Genomic DNA, 14,201 nt, shown 5'->3' on the forward strand with positions numbered 1-14,201 from the left:
AGATGCTCTATGCTCTCATTGATTTCACATTTTAATTAATGAATACAATTCCTATTGGAAGTAATGGAGTGCTTGTTGCTGATGTGAACCAGACTGTTTAGGAAGTGCTGTAGATGAGGAGAATTACAGCATGTTCTATAGCATTTTCCATTAAAACACCTTTTGCCAAATCACTTACTCTCCTAGATATTAGCTTTTTTTCTCTCAAATCTATACAAGTTTTAAGTTCTTTGGAATTGACCATGTCAAATTCCTGTCAAAGTACTTGCTTGGAAAATATTCAAGAGGATGAAAGACTGGTCTCTCTCTCTGTCTCTCCATCAGCTTCTTTTTCCCCCCTGTCTCTCTTCCTGTTGTTCTCTCTTTCATTGTCCTCCCTGTCCCATCCTTTTCTTTATCTCTGCCTCTGCCTCTGTTTCTTTCACTGTCTCTCTCTGTACACTCCCTTTGGAATTGCTTTAAATTTTAGAAAGTATCTTATTTTTGACCCTCTCTCCATATCAAAATTTGATTCTGTAGAACTTTTACTTATTGTTCTTTGTTTTGTCCCTTTGTCCCTAAAGGAAAAAAAAAAGATGAATTTCTTCCATGTCACATCTGTTCATTGAAACTATCATGTTCACCTTGATTCTTTTCTTTCCCAGTCCTTCATGTCCTATTACTTTATGTGTTCCTCATGTGGCTTTAAATAAAGTCTTTTGAGCATACTGGTTGTCATAGTTTCACCATTTTTCAGCTTATCAGTATCTTTTTTTTATACCTTGGAACTGAGACATGGAATACATGTAAATGAATGCTGACATAGAGAGGGTACACTGAGATTAATAATTCCCTCGTCCTGGAATCACTACCTTTATTGATTCCACCAAATGAACCATGTTGAGCTTGTGGGCAAGTGACGTCCTTGAACAATTTTATTAAAAGAACTCTTGCAACCACATAGCTTTTATTCTATATTTATTAAATGTATGATTTTTTCTAAGTGCTAAAATTTACTTATATACTAATAGAAATTCTATTTAATCAGTATAGACTGATATCCAAATCCAGCTGAACCACATCAAGATGTAATATGGGAATATTTTAAATGTGAAAGAAAATACAATATCTAGAAGGGTGCTATATGTTGTGAGGAGTATTCCCCACTCCCAACTCCTCATATCATATGAAGGTGTTATTTTCGGGTTTAAAGGGAAGCATAATAGATATTTTAAATCTCTTCTTTCCAATATTCTTCTTCAAGGGAGACTTTCATTCTTGCCAGGGGGGAAAAAGCTGTCAAGTGCTACAGGACTGCAGCATTAGTTGAATTTGTTTGGTATCATGTACAATTTAGGCAGTACTCAGAAGTGTAATTTGGAAATTTAAAGGGAAATTAAACTAATGGAACAAAATCAGATACCAGTGGAATAAGGAAAATATGATTCTTTTAAAAAGTGACCACAACTCACTCGATATTGGCTTGATTGACTCAAATATGTGGAAAAAGAAGAAAGAAAATTCTGTGTTTCCTTTCTCTAGATGCAGTATATGTAATAAATAGACTCCTGTGCTGAAGAAATCCCAGATGTTCTAAAATTCTAAGAATGGGATTTGAAGACACATAGGTATACACCCAGAGGATTAGAAGGGTTGGGCCTGGATAGCAAAGTTACCTGACAGGAACATATTTGACAGGGGCCAACAAGAAAAGAAAAACAATGGCTTCCTCCTGCATCAGAATTTGTCATTGTACTATATCTACAATTTGGTAGGCTACTTTGAAATACCTCTGGGTGTCGATACCTTGATCACACATATACCTTCAGAATCAGAGTGCACAAGACAATAGATCCCTAACTGGTTGTTTTAGGGAAACTTCTGATGTGGTATCCAGAGCTTTTGCTACCTATTTGTGCTGCTCTGGATTCCTATGTAAGAGAAAAATAACTATTTCTTCATCATTAATCCCCTTGACCCATTCCAGTGAATCAACTTTGTCATGAAGAAGATCTCTTCCTCTTCTACATGATGAAGGAAACTTTGAATGAAATACATAAGCATCATACATCTCCTTTTCTGTGACAAAATCTAAATAAATATCTATTATGAAGGGTGGATGAGGCTGCAGTGTGGGCTTCATGAAATATTTTTTTTTGTTTGTTTTTTTGAGTGACCATGCAGAGTGAATCAGTCTTGTCATCTGGAGTAAAGTAAGTTCCTTCCTAGAAACATATACTATGTCTCTTTCTGTCTCTGTCTCTCTTTTTCTGTCTTTCTGCCTCTATCTCTTTCTGCCTTTGTCTCTGCCTCTGTTTCTGTATCTGCCTCTGTCTCTGTTTTTATTTCTGTCTGTTTTTCTCTCTGTATCTCTTTCTCTTTTATTTCTCTCTCTGACTCTAATTCTTCCTCCCCCTTTTCCCTTTTTCTATTACAATATGCTCTCTGCCTCTGTCTTTAGTTCTCTGTTGTCTCTTTCTGGCTTCTCCCTTTCCTGCATCTCTTTTTTTCTTTGTCTCTTCCTTTGACTTATTTTCCATGTGTCTCTTTTTCTGAAACTACCTTCATGTGTTTATTTATTACAAAATGCCTAGCATGATATGCTTGAATTCAAATAAACCAGCTTAAACCTCTAGTTTCCTACTTCATATTTGTGGCACTTTAGATAATATGTCATTACTTTAAGCCTCACTTTTCCCATGTATAAAAGAAGGAAAGTTGTAGAACATTTCCTCTAAATGTTCTGTTCACCTAGATTTCCTCTCTCCCTTTCATTAATAGTTCACCATTTACTGATCATCTATCTAGTTCAATGATGCTTTGGCTGTTCTGACACAAAAGTGTTAGGACATAATATATGAAAAGTCCCCAACAGTGACCTAGACTCAGAGTCTCAAGTTATCTGAACAAAGAAGATCATAAAAAAAAGTAATTTCCCCCTCCCCCATCAGACTCAATTCCAAGTGTATAGTTTTCTGTTTTTTACAGTAGACAGGAATAGAAAAAAGACTCCCTTAGAAAATCAAGACTGCAATGTCATTCTCTGTACTGTGGCTCCAAATTTTCATTGTGACATTGTTTATTAGAAATATCTTTGCAAGTATTTCTTCCAAAATTTTAGAACAATCAATCAAATATTGTATTAACTAAAATAGGATAGTAGAACAGTGTTCAAGAAGGCATCAAATCCTTGAATGTCCTGGAACACTTTTGGTATCAGAATACAGAATCAATGACTCAATATACTATTTTCCAAAGGTACAACCAAAGAGAAATAAGAAAGGAGGGTTATAATTTAAAAAGAAAAACCTGACAGAAAAACAGGAGGAGTAGAGTCCTTCACTTGTAGAAGAATCAGAATAACACATCTAATACACATAAAAGGAGATTGATAATGAGTGAGAAAGTATGAACTGATGGAGAGGGAAGGAACAGCATATTATTTCATTTTACCCTACATATCCATGCTGACTAGGATTCCTTGCCAATACCTCATCTCCAATTGCCCCTAAAGTTTAACCATTTTGACATTCCACAGGAAAAGATATCCTCTTTAGGAAACAAAGGCTCCATATTATTTTCTCAGACTTGTGTAAAATTATCTTCAATATGTGGTTGAACTACTCAATTTCTTAGCTCAGCTTGACCTGAAACTTGTATCTGTCTGGCAATTCTTTGTTTCTGTCTTCTCTTTTCCTTACATTAACTATTTAATATTTTAATTACATATAATGAGCCATGGACTGTTAATTTCCACGAGAGTTGATACAGATTTTATACTTAAAAATGTTTTCTTCCATTTATTTTTTATTTATTAAAGGTATTTTAAAATAATGTTAAAATCAATTTTATGATAGGGACATTTAATAGTTTAATATGTAATTTTCTCTAAACTTTCCTGTATTTTCTAATAATACTTTTGGAATAGTCAAAATGTGCATGTATGTATGACACATTCACATTTCCTTTTAAATAAATATATTAATTTTAGTACTGTCATGATTATATATCTATATAAGAAATCAGTTTTCATGTTATATAATTATCACAATGGAGATATAACTTTTATAGATGTATAACGTTTTTGAAATGATTTGACTACAGTAATTTTAGTAGCATTAGCAAAAATTCATTTGAGCTACCTAATTGTCAAAATGGTTTCTAGGATCTAGCTGAAAAAAAGAATATTTTTTATTCTTCCAAATTTAAAAGTTATAGAAGGATCCACTCTAATAATGCATTGTACATTTAAATAATCTGGAAAGCAACTTTATATCTAAAATAGACCAGTGATAATTTATCATATTTTATGTGATTTCAGATAAATTAGAATTCTCCCGGATACATGTAAATTATTGAAGTACATGGAAAATCAGAACAATGTCACAGAATTTGTTCTCTTGGGACTGTTCAAGAGCCAGAAGGTTAAGATAACGTGTTTTGTAATCTTTCTGTGCTGCTATTTTGCCATTGTCTTTGGGAATGTTATTATCTTCATCACTATCTTATGTAGTCATTTGATCCAGCAACCTATGTACTATTTTCTCTGTCATTTATCTTACATGGATCTTGCCTATACTTCCACTGTAGTTCCCAGACTACTCAGGGATTTAATTGCCAAGCAAACATACATCTCCTATAATAGTTGTATCACTCAGCTTTTTGCTTCTCATTTTCTTTCAGGCATTGAGACGTTCATTCTAGTGTCTATGGCCTTTGATCGTTATGTTGCCATTTGTAAACCTTTGCATTACATGATAATTGTGAATAGACAGAGATGTAACATGATGCTTCTAATGGCTTGGGTAGTGGCCTTTTGGCATGCCATTGCCCAGATGATCATGGTCATTAGATTACCTTTCTGTGGCCCTAATCAAGTGGATCACTATGTGTGTGATGTGAAAGCCCTCTTGAAACTTGTCTGCACTGACACACGCATCCCTAATATCTTAGTCATTGCAAATACTGGAATGGTTGTCTTAGCCACCTTTCTTGTCTTGGTGGCATCTTACATTGTCATATTATATAACCTTAGGAACCATTCCTCCGATGCTCAGCGCAAAGCCCTCTCAACTTGTGCTTCCCATGTTATGGTTGTTGTTCTGTTTTTTGTACCCTGCATTGCCACATACGTTCCACCTCCTAATGCTAGCCAAAATGATAAGGAGTTCTCTATGTTTTACACAGTCATTGCACCTATGATGAACCCTCTCATCTATACACTAAGAAACACAGAGATGAAAAATGCTATGAAGAAGGTGTGGTTAACAAAATTGTTTTTGATATTCAAATCAAGCAGAATTGTAATTTGATTTTTTTCATTTTAGGTCTTTTGAAAAAATAACTATATATTCATATTTTAATTTCTTTTTAAGGATGAACTTTTTTCTTCCTTTTTCTTTCTTTATAATATTAGGTTAAAATTATTATTATTTTTTATTTCCAAATTCTTCTCTACCCTCTCGCTTTTCCTTTACTCATTGAGAAGACAAGACACATACTGATTATGCTGAAACATGCAAACTCTTGCATTGTGGATATAAATTATGCAATTCATGAAATATATTTCCCCACATTATTTTGAAAAAAGGAAGTAATGTAAAGTGAACAAAATGTTTCTTCTGCACTGTTCTTACTTGAAATCCTCTTCTCCTTTACTCTCCTCCATGCACTATCCTGGTTAATTGATGATACCTATTAATTATACTCCATATTTTAAATCCATGTATTTATTTTAAGTGTCTCCAAAGCCTTGATTATTTCCTTGTATCATTTTCAGCTTCCCAGACTTCCTCCTTGATTTAGTTCAAATTCTATCTTCTGGAGAAGTTCTTTCTTGTTTCCCAAATAACTGCATGTAGTACATTTCATTAAATTTAATTGCTTTTTTACTTTGTATTTATAGGAATTACATTATATATACCTATAATATTTTTTGTTTTCAACTTTAAATGCACACTCCCTTAATAATAGGAGGAATTATGATTTTAATTCCCATTTACTTCATCATCTGTATTTTTCACAATTCTTGGCTGCTCTCAACTGTGTATGATGTACTTATTAATTATTTCTTTTCTACATTTTAAGAAAAGCAAATGGTATGATGGAAAGAATATTGAATTTGATGAATTAAGGGAGACTTAAGGAGAGAAGAGAAAGAGAAACTTAAGAAAGACTGAGCCTGAAATGAGATCAAAAGTTATTACCACTTACCACATGCCAATTACTGCATTAAGTTGTGAGAATACAAGATGATCTATGCTCTCATTGATTTCACATTTTAATTAATGAACACAATTCCTATTGGAAGTAAAGGAGTGCTTGTTGCTGATGTGATGCAGACTGTTTAGGAAGTGTTGTAGATGAGAATTACAGCATGTTCTAGAGCATTTTCGATTAAAACATCTTTTGCCAAATCACTTACTCTCCTACATTTTAGCTTTTTTTTTCCCTCAAATCTATACAAGTTTTAAGTTCTTTGGAATTGACCATGTCAAATTCCTGTCACAGTACTTGCTTGGAAAATGTTCAAGAGGATGAAAGTATTCTCTCTCTCTGTCTCTCCATCAGCTTCTTTTGCCCTTGTCTCTCTTCCTGGTGTTCTCTCTTTCACTGTCCTCCCTGTCTCTCCCCATCTTTCTCTTTATCTCTACCTCTGCCTCTGTTTCTTTCACTGTCTCTCTCTGTCCATCCCCTTTGGAATTGCTTTAAATTTTAGAAATTATTTTGTTTTTCACCCTCTCTCCAAGTCAACATTTAATTCTGCAGACCTTTTACTTATTGTTCTTTGTTCTGTACCTTTGTGCCTAAAGGAAAAAAAAAAGATGAATTTCTTCCATGTCACATCTGTTCATTGAAACTATCATGACACCTTGATTCTTTTCTTTCCCAGTCCTTTATGTCCTATTACTTTATGTGTTCCTCACGTAGCTTCAAATAAAGTCTTTTAAGCATACTGGTTGTCATACTCTCACCATTTTTCAGCTTATCAGTATCTTTTTTTTTAAACGTTGGAACTGAGACATGGACTACATGTAAATGAATGCTGACATAGAGAGGGTACACTGAGATTAATAATTCCCTGGTCCTGGAATCCCTACCTTTATTGATGTCACCAAAATGACTGTAACCATAAGAAAGCTATATCAAAATGAACCATATTGAGCTTTTGGGCAAGTGACGTCCTTGAACAATTTTATTAAAAGAACTCTTGGGACCATACAGATTTTATTGTATTTTTATTAAATTTATGATTTTTATCTAAGTGCTAAAATTTACTTTTATACTTATAGAATTTCCATTTAACCAGTATAGACTGATATCCAAATCCAGCTGAACCACATAAAAATGTAATATGGAAATATTTTAAATGTGAAAGAAAATACAATGTCTAGAAGGGTGCTATATGCTGTGAGGAGTATTCCCCACTCCCAACTCCTCATATCACATGAACGTGTTATTTTGGGGTTTAAAGGGAAGCATAATAAATATTTTAAATCTCTTCTTTCCAATATTCTTCTTCAAGGGAGACTTTCATTCTTGCCAGGGGGGAAACAGTTGTGAAGTGCTAAAGGACTGCAGCATTAGTTGAATTTGTTTGGTAACATGTACAACTTAGGCAGTACTCAGAAGTGTAATTTAGAAATTAAAGGGAAATTAAACTAATGGAACAAAATCAGATACCAGTGGAATAAGGAAAATATGATTCTTTTAAAAAGTGACCACAACTCACTCGATATTGGCTTGATTGACTCAAATATGTGGAAAAAGAATAAAGAAAATTCTGTGTGTTGCCTGTCTCCAGATGCAACATGTAATAAATAGACTCTTGTGCTGAAGAAATCCCAGATGTTCTAAAATTCTAAGAAGGGGATTTGAAGACACAGAGGTATACACCCAGAGGATTAGAATGGTTGGGCCTGGATAGCAAAGTTACCTGACAAGAACATATTTGACAGGGCCCAACAAGAAAAAAAAAAAAAACAATGGCTTCCTCCTGAATCAGAATTTGTCATTGTACTATGGCTACAATTTGGTAGGCTACTTTGAAATACCTCTGGGTGTCGATACCTTGATCACACATATACCTTCAGAATCAGAGTGCACAAGACAATAGATCCCTAACTGGTTGTTTTAGGGAAACTTCTGATGTGGTATCCAGAGCTTTTGATACCTATTTGTGCTGCTCTGGATTCCTATTTAAGAGAAATATAACTATTTCTTCATCATTAATCCCCCTTGACCCATTCCAGTGAATCAACATTGTCATAAAGAAGATCTCTTCCTTTTCCACATGATGAAGGAAACTTTGAATGAAATACATAAGCATCATACATCTCCTTTTCTGTGACAAAATCTAAATAAATATCTATTATGAAGGGTGGATGAGGCTGCAGTGTGGGCTTCATGAAATATTTTTTGGTTTTGTTTTTTTGAGTGACCATGCAGAGTGAATCAGTCTTGTCATCTGGAGTAAAGTAAGTTCCTTCCTAGAAACATATACTCTGTATCTCTCTGTCTCTGTCTCTCTTTTTCTGTCTTTCTGCCTCTATCTCTTTCTGTCTTTGTCTCTGCTTCTGTTTCTGTATCTGCCTCTGTTTCTGTCTTTATTTCTGTCTGTCTTTCTCTCTGTGTCTTTTTCTCTTTTATTTCTCTCTCTGACTCTAATTCTTTCTCCCCCTTTTCCCTTTTTCTATTACAATATGCTCTCTGTTGTCTCTTTCTGGCTTCTCCCTTTCCTGCATCTCTTTTTTTCTTTGTCTCTTCCTTTGTCTTATTTTCCATGTGTCTGTTTTTTCTGAAACTATCTTCATGTGTTTATTTATTACAAAATGGCTAGCATAATATGCTTGAATTCAAATAAACCAGCTTAAACCTTTAGTTTCCTACTTCATATTTGTGGCACTTTAGATAATATTTCATTACTTTAAGCCTCATTTTTCCCATGTATAAAAGAAGGAAAGTTGTAGAACATTTCCTCTAAATGTCCTGTTCACCTAGATTTCCTCTCTCCCTTTCATTAATAATTCACCATTTACTGAACATCTATAAAGTTCATTGATGCTTTGGCTGTTCTGACACAAAAGTGTTAGGACATAATATATGAAAAGTCCCCAACAGTGACCTAGACTCAGAGTCTCAAGTTGTCTGGACAAAAAAGATTATAAAAACAGTAATGTCCCTCTACCCCATCAGACTCAATTCCAAGTGTATAGTTTTCTGTTGTTTACAGTAGAGAGGAATAGAAAAAAGACTCCCTTAGGAAATCAAGACTGCAATGACATTATCTGTACTGTGGCTCCAATTTTTCATTGTGACGTTGTTTATTAGAAATATCTTTGCAAGTATTTCTTCCAAAATTTTGGAACAATCAATCAAATATTGTATTAACTAAAATAGGATAGTAGAACAGTGTTCAAGAAGGCATCAAATCCTTGAATGTCCTGGAACACTTTTGGTATCAGAATACAGAATCAATGACTCAATATAGTATTTTCCAAAGGTACAACCAAAGAAAAATCAGAAGGGAGGGTGATAAATTAAAAAAGAAAGACCTGACAGAAAAGCAGGAAGAGTAGAGTCCTTCACTTGTAGAAGAATCAGAATAACACATCTAATACACATAAAAGGAGACTGATAATGAGCGAGAAAGTATGAACTGATGGAGAGGGAAGGAACAGCATATTATTTCATTTTGCCCTACATATCCATGCTGACTAGGCTTCCTTGCCAATATCTCATCTCCAATTGCCCTAAAGTTTAACCATTTTGACATTCCACAGGAAAAGATATCCTCTTTAGGAAACAAAGGTTCCATATTATTTTCTCAGACTTGTGTAAAATTATCTTCAATGTGTGGTTGAACTACTCACTTTCTTAGCTCAGCTTGACCAGAAACTTGTATCTGTTTGTTTGTCAATTCTTTGTTTCTTTCTTCTCTTTTCCTTACATTAACTATTTAATATTTTAATTACATATAATGAACCATGGACTTTTAATTTCCATGTGAGCTGAAACATAGATTTTATACTTCAAAATATTTTCTTTCATTTATTTTTTATTTATTAAAGGTATTATAAAATCATATTAAAATCACTTTTATGATAGGGACATTTAATAGTTTAATATGTAATTTTCTCTAAACTTTCCTGTATTTTCTAATATTACTTTTGGAATAATCAGAATGTGCATGTATGTATGACACATTCACATTTCCTTTTTTCTTCAATAAATATATTAATTTTAGTATTGTTATGATTATGTATCTATATAAGAAATTAATTTTCATTTTATATAATTATCATAATGGAGAAATAACTTTTATAGATATATAACGTTTTTGAAATGATTTGACTACAGGAATTTTAGTAGCATTAGCAAAAATTCATTTGAGCTACCTAATTGTCAAAATGGTTTCTAGGATCTAGCTGAAAAAAAGAATATTCTTTGTTCTTCCCAAATTTAAAGTTATAGAAGGATCCACTCTAATAATGCATTATACATTTAAATAATCTGGAAAGCAACTTTACATCTACAATAGACAAGTGATAATTTATCATATTTTATGTGATTTCAGATAAATTAGAATTCTCCCGGATACATGTAAATTATTGAAGTACATGGAAAATCAGAACAATGTCACAGAATTTGTTCTCTTGGGACTGTTCAAGAGCCAGGAGGTTAAGATAACGTGTTTTGTAATCTTTCTGTTCTGCTATTTTGCCATTGTCTTTGGGAATGTCATTATCTTCATCACTATCATATGCAGTCATTTGATCTGGCAACCTATGTACTATTTTCTCTGTCATTTATCTTACATGGATCTTGCCTATACTTCCACTGTAGTTCCCAGACTACTCAGGGATTTAATTGCCAAGCAAAAATACATCTCCTATAATAGTTGTATGATTCAGCTTTTTACTTCTCATTTTCTTGCAACCGTGGAGATGTTCATTCTGGTGTCTATGGCCTTTGATCGTTATGTTGCCATTTGTAAACCTTTGCATTACATGATAATTGTGAATAGACAGAGATGTAACATGATGCTTCTCATGGCTTGGGTAGTGGCCTTTTGGCATGCCATTGCCCAGATGATCATGGTCATTAGATTACCTTTCTGTGGCCCTAATCAAGTGGATCACTATGCGTGTGATGTGAAAGCCCTCTTGAAACTTGTCTGCACTGACACACGCATCCCTAATATCTTAGTCATTGCAAATACTGGAATGGTTGTCTTAGCCACCTTTCTGGTCTTGGTGGCATCTTACATTGTCATATTATATAACCTTAGGAACCATTCCTCCGATGCTCGACGCAAAGCCCTCTCAACTTGTGCTTCCCATGTCATGGTTGTTGTTCTGTTTTTTGTACCCTGCATTGCCACATACATTCCACCTCCTAATGCTAGCCAAAATGATAAGGAGTTCTCTATGTTTTACACAATCATTGCACCTATGATGAATCCTCTCATCTATACACTAAGAAACACAGAGATGAAAAATGCTATGAAGAAGGTGTGGTTAACAAAATTGTTTTTGACATTCAAATAAAAACAAATTATAGTTGATTTTTCTTTCTCTAAGGACAATTGAAAAAAATAACAATATGCTCATATTTTCATTTCATTTTAGGGATGAACTTTGTTTTTTATTATTTTTTTATTTATTTGTAATATTAGTTAGAACTGTTTTTATTTCCAAATTCCTTCCACTCTCTCATCTTTCCTTTACTCATTGAGAAGCAAGCCCAATATCAATTATATTCTAATCTGCATACTATTGCATCATGCACATAAGTTATGCAATCAATGGAAACCATTTTCCCACATTATTTTGGAGAAAAAAAATTTAGGCATATAAAGAAAGTGGAGAAAATGTGTCATTCTTCACTGATAATCGGAATTGATGTTTATATAAAATGCATAAAATTTTGAAGGAAAAACAGAAATCTTAGTTTATATATCTTTTTATCTGAATTGGTACCTAGTATAGTATTAGTGTACAGTTCTGTCTTAGTAATAATTACCCCCAATGATACATAATCAAAAGAATTAATTTCTAGTATTCTTTTGTTACACAAACTATTATATAATTTCCAGATTTTTGAAATTGTCCAGAATGAAGCCTAAGAATTTTTTTAAAATATACAGCTTATATATGTAATCAGTTTTTTCTTATTTTTTCATTCCCTTATATTTTTTTTACTATTCTTAGTTACAATGTTCTTATACTCTACTGTCTTCCATACATTATCCTGGTCAATTTGTTCATTCCCATTAATTGCACTTTTTATGCCCATGCATTTTAAAATACAAGTTCTAAATACTTTGAAATTGACCATGTGAAATTCCTGTCAGCTGCACTGTCTTTGAAAAAGTTCAAGAGCATGAAAGACTCCTCTTTCTGCCTTTGTCTTTCTGCCTATGGTTCTGTCTATGTCTGCCTGTCTCTGTATGTCTCTGTCTATCTCTTTTTCTTTATCTGTTGTCTGCCTTTCTCTATCATTCTGTCTCTCTGTCTCTCTCTCTTTCTCTCTATTTCTTTCTATCTCTGTGTATGTCTGTGAATATCTCCTATGGAGCTACTTTAAATTTTAAGAAGAAGGTTTATTTTTTTCTCCCTGTTTCCATTTCAACATTTGCTTCTCTTTGTCTTTTTCCTATTGTTCTTGATTCTTTGCTTTTGTGCACAAGGAAAAAACATAAATCTCTTCCATATAATATCTATTTATATACTTGAAACTATCATGTCCACCTTGATTCTTTTACTTTCAGATTTCTTTTTACTGTCTATTATTCTATATGCTTTTCATGTGACTTTGAAGGAAGCCTTTTAAACATACTGGTTGTCCTACATTCACCATTTTTCAGCATATCAATATAGTTTTTAAACTTAGGAACTGAGAGTTGAAAACTGTAGATGAGTGCTGCAAAGGTAGTGTACAATGAGATTAATAATGCTCTGGGCCTGGAATCTCTATATCTAATTATACAACCCAACTTTAATGTAGCTTTATGAATGATACATCAAAATTGTGCATGTTGAATTTGTGGGCCAACAAAGTTCTTAAACTATTTTATTAAAATAACTTTGGTCCAACCTTTCACCTCGTGTTCTGTACTTTTTTTTTAATTCTGTACTTATTAAAGTGACATTTTGTACCTATGTGCTGAAGTTTTCATATATTCTTATTGAATTTCAGCTTAATCAATGTATTCTAATGTCCAAATCCATCTGAACCATATTAAAATGTAATTGGTGAGTATTTAATGCAATAAGTGAAAATGCAGTATGTAGAAGAACCATATATGTTTTGAGGACTATTTCCCCCTCCCATCACTACATGTCACATGGAGATGTTATAATATGTTTTAAAAGTAAACATAATATATATATATATATATATATATATATATATATATATATATATATTAATCTCTTCTTCCCACCACAATTCTTCAAGGGAAACTTTCATTCCTGCCATGATGGAAAACAACTTTCAAATGTTACAGGACTGCAGGATTAAGGGAAATTATTTTGTGACACACACAGTTTAAACAGTACTCAAAAGAGCATATGGAAACTTATGGAAAATTAAACTAATGGGAATAAAATCAGATGCCAGTAGAATAAGTAACAATCATTCTTTGAAAAAGTGAGCATGCCTCCCTTGTTATTGGCTTAATTGACTCATTTATGAACAAAAATAATAAAGAAAAGTGTTGTATATTTCCTGTCTCTAGCTACATTATCTAGCAAATCGATTGCTGTGGTGATATGAAGCCCCAGATCTTGTGCTAAAATTCTGAGTAAGACTGAGACTTGAGGTTGCATAGGTATACACCTATGGGATTGGAAGGGGTGGACCTAGATAGCAAAACTTACCTGGCAGGTGAACATACTTGATGGGATCAAAAAAGGAAAAGAAAAAAATGGGGTCCCCTTGCACCAAAGTTTGTTACATTTTGATAGCCTGCTTTGAAATTCCTCTGGGAACTATTCCCTGATCCCACACATACCTTTAAAATCAGAGCTTATGAGACAAAAGATCCTTAAAAGTTTCATTCAGTGAAAGTTCTGATGTGTGTATCCAGAGATTCGTTCATCTATTTGTACTTTGCTTGACTCCTATCTGAGAGAAAAAGAAATATTTCTTGATCATAAGTCTCCTTGACACATTCCTGTGAATAAATACTGCAATGAAGGTTTATTCCTCTTTCAGAT

At 33.3% G+C, this 14,201-nt stretch overlaps 2 protein-coding genes across 2 annotated transcripts; both read left to right on the forward strand.

The window, feature by feature from the left end:
* The first annotated feature begins 4,329 nt into the window (after positions 1–4,329).
* On the forward strand, positions 4,330–5,291 carry LOC100931080 (olfactory receptor 4P4-like). Its single transcript, XM_031943699.1, has one exon. It carries the CDS (start codon positions 4,344–4,346, stop codon positions 5,289–5,291), a length of 948 nt encoding a protein of 315 aa, XP_031799559.1. The 5' UTR covers positions 4,330–4,343.
* Positions 5,292–10,584: 5,293 nt separating this feature from the next.
* On the forward strand, positions 10,585–11,528 carry LOC100930813 (olfactory receptor 4P4-like). The gene has a single exon (XM_012552653.2). It carries the CDS (start codon positions 10,599–10,601, stop codon positions 11,526–11,528), a length of 930 nt encoding a protein of 309 aa, XP_012408107.1. The 5' UTR covers positions 10,585–10,598.
* Positions 11,529–14,201: the final 2,673 nt, after the last annotated feature.

The sequence above is a fragment of the Sarcophilus harrisii genome, chromosome 6 (genome assembly GCF_902635505.1).
Source record: "Sarcophilus harrisii chromosome 6, mSarHar1.11, whole genome shotgun sequence".
In the NCBI taxonomy this organism is placed as follows: Eukaryota; Metazoa; Chordata; class Mammalia; order Dasyuromorphia; family Dasyuridae; genus Sarcophilus; species Sarcophilus harrisii.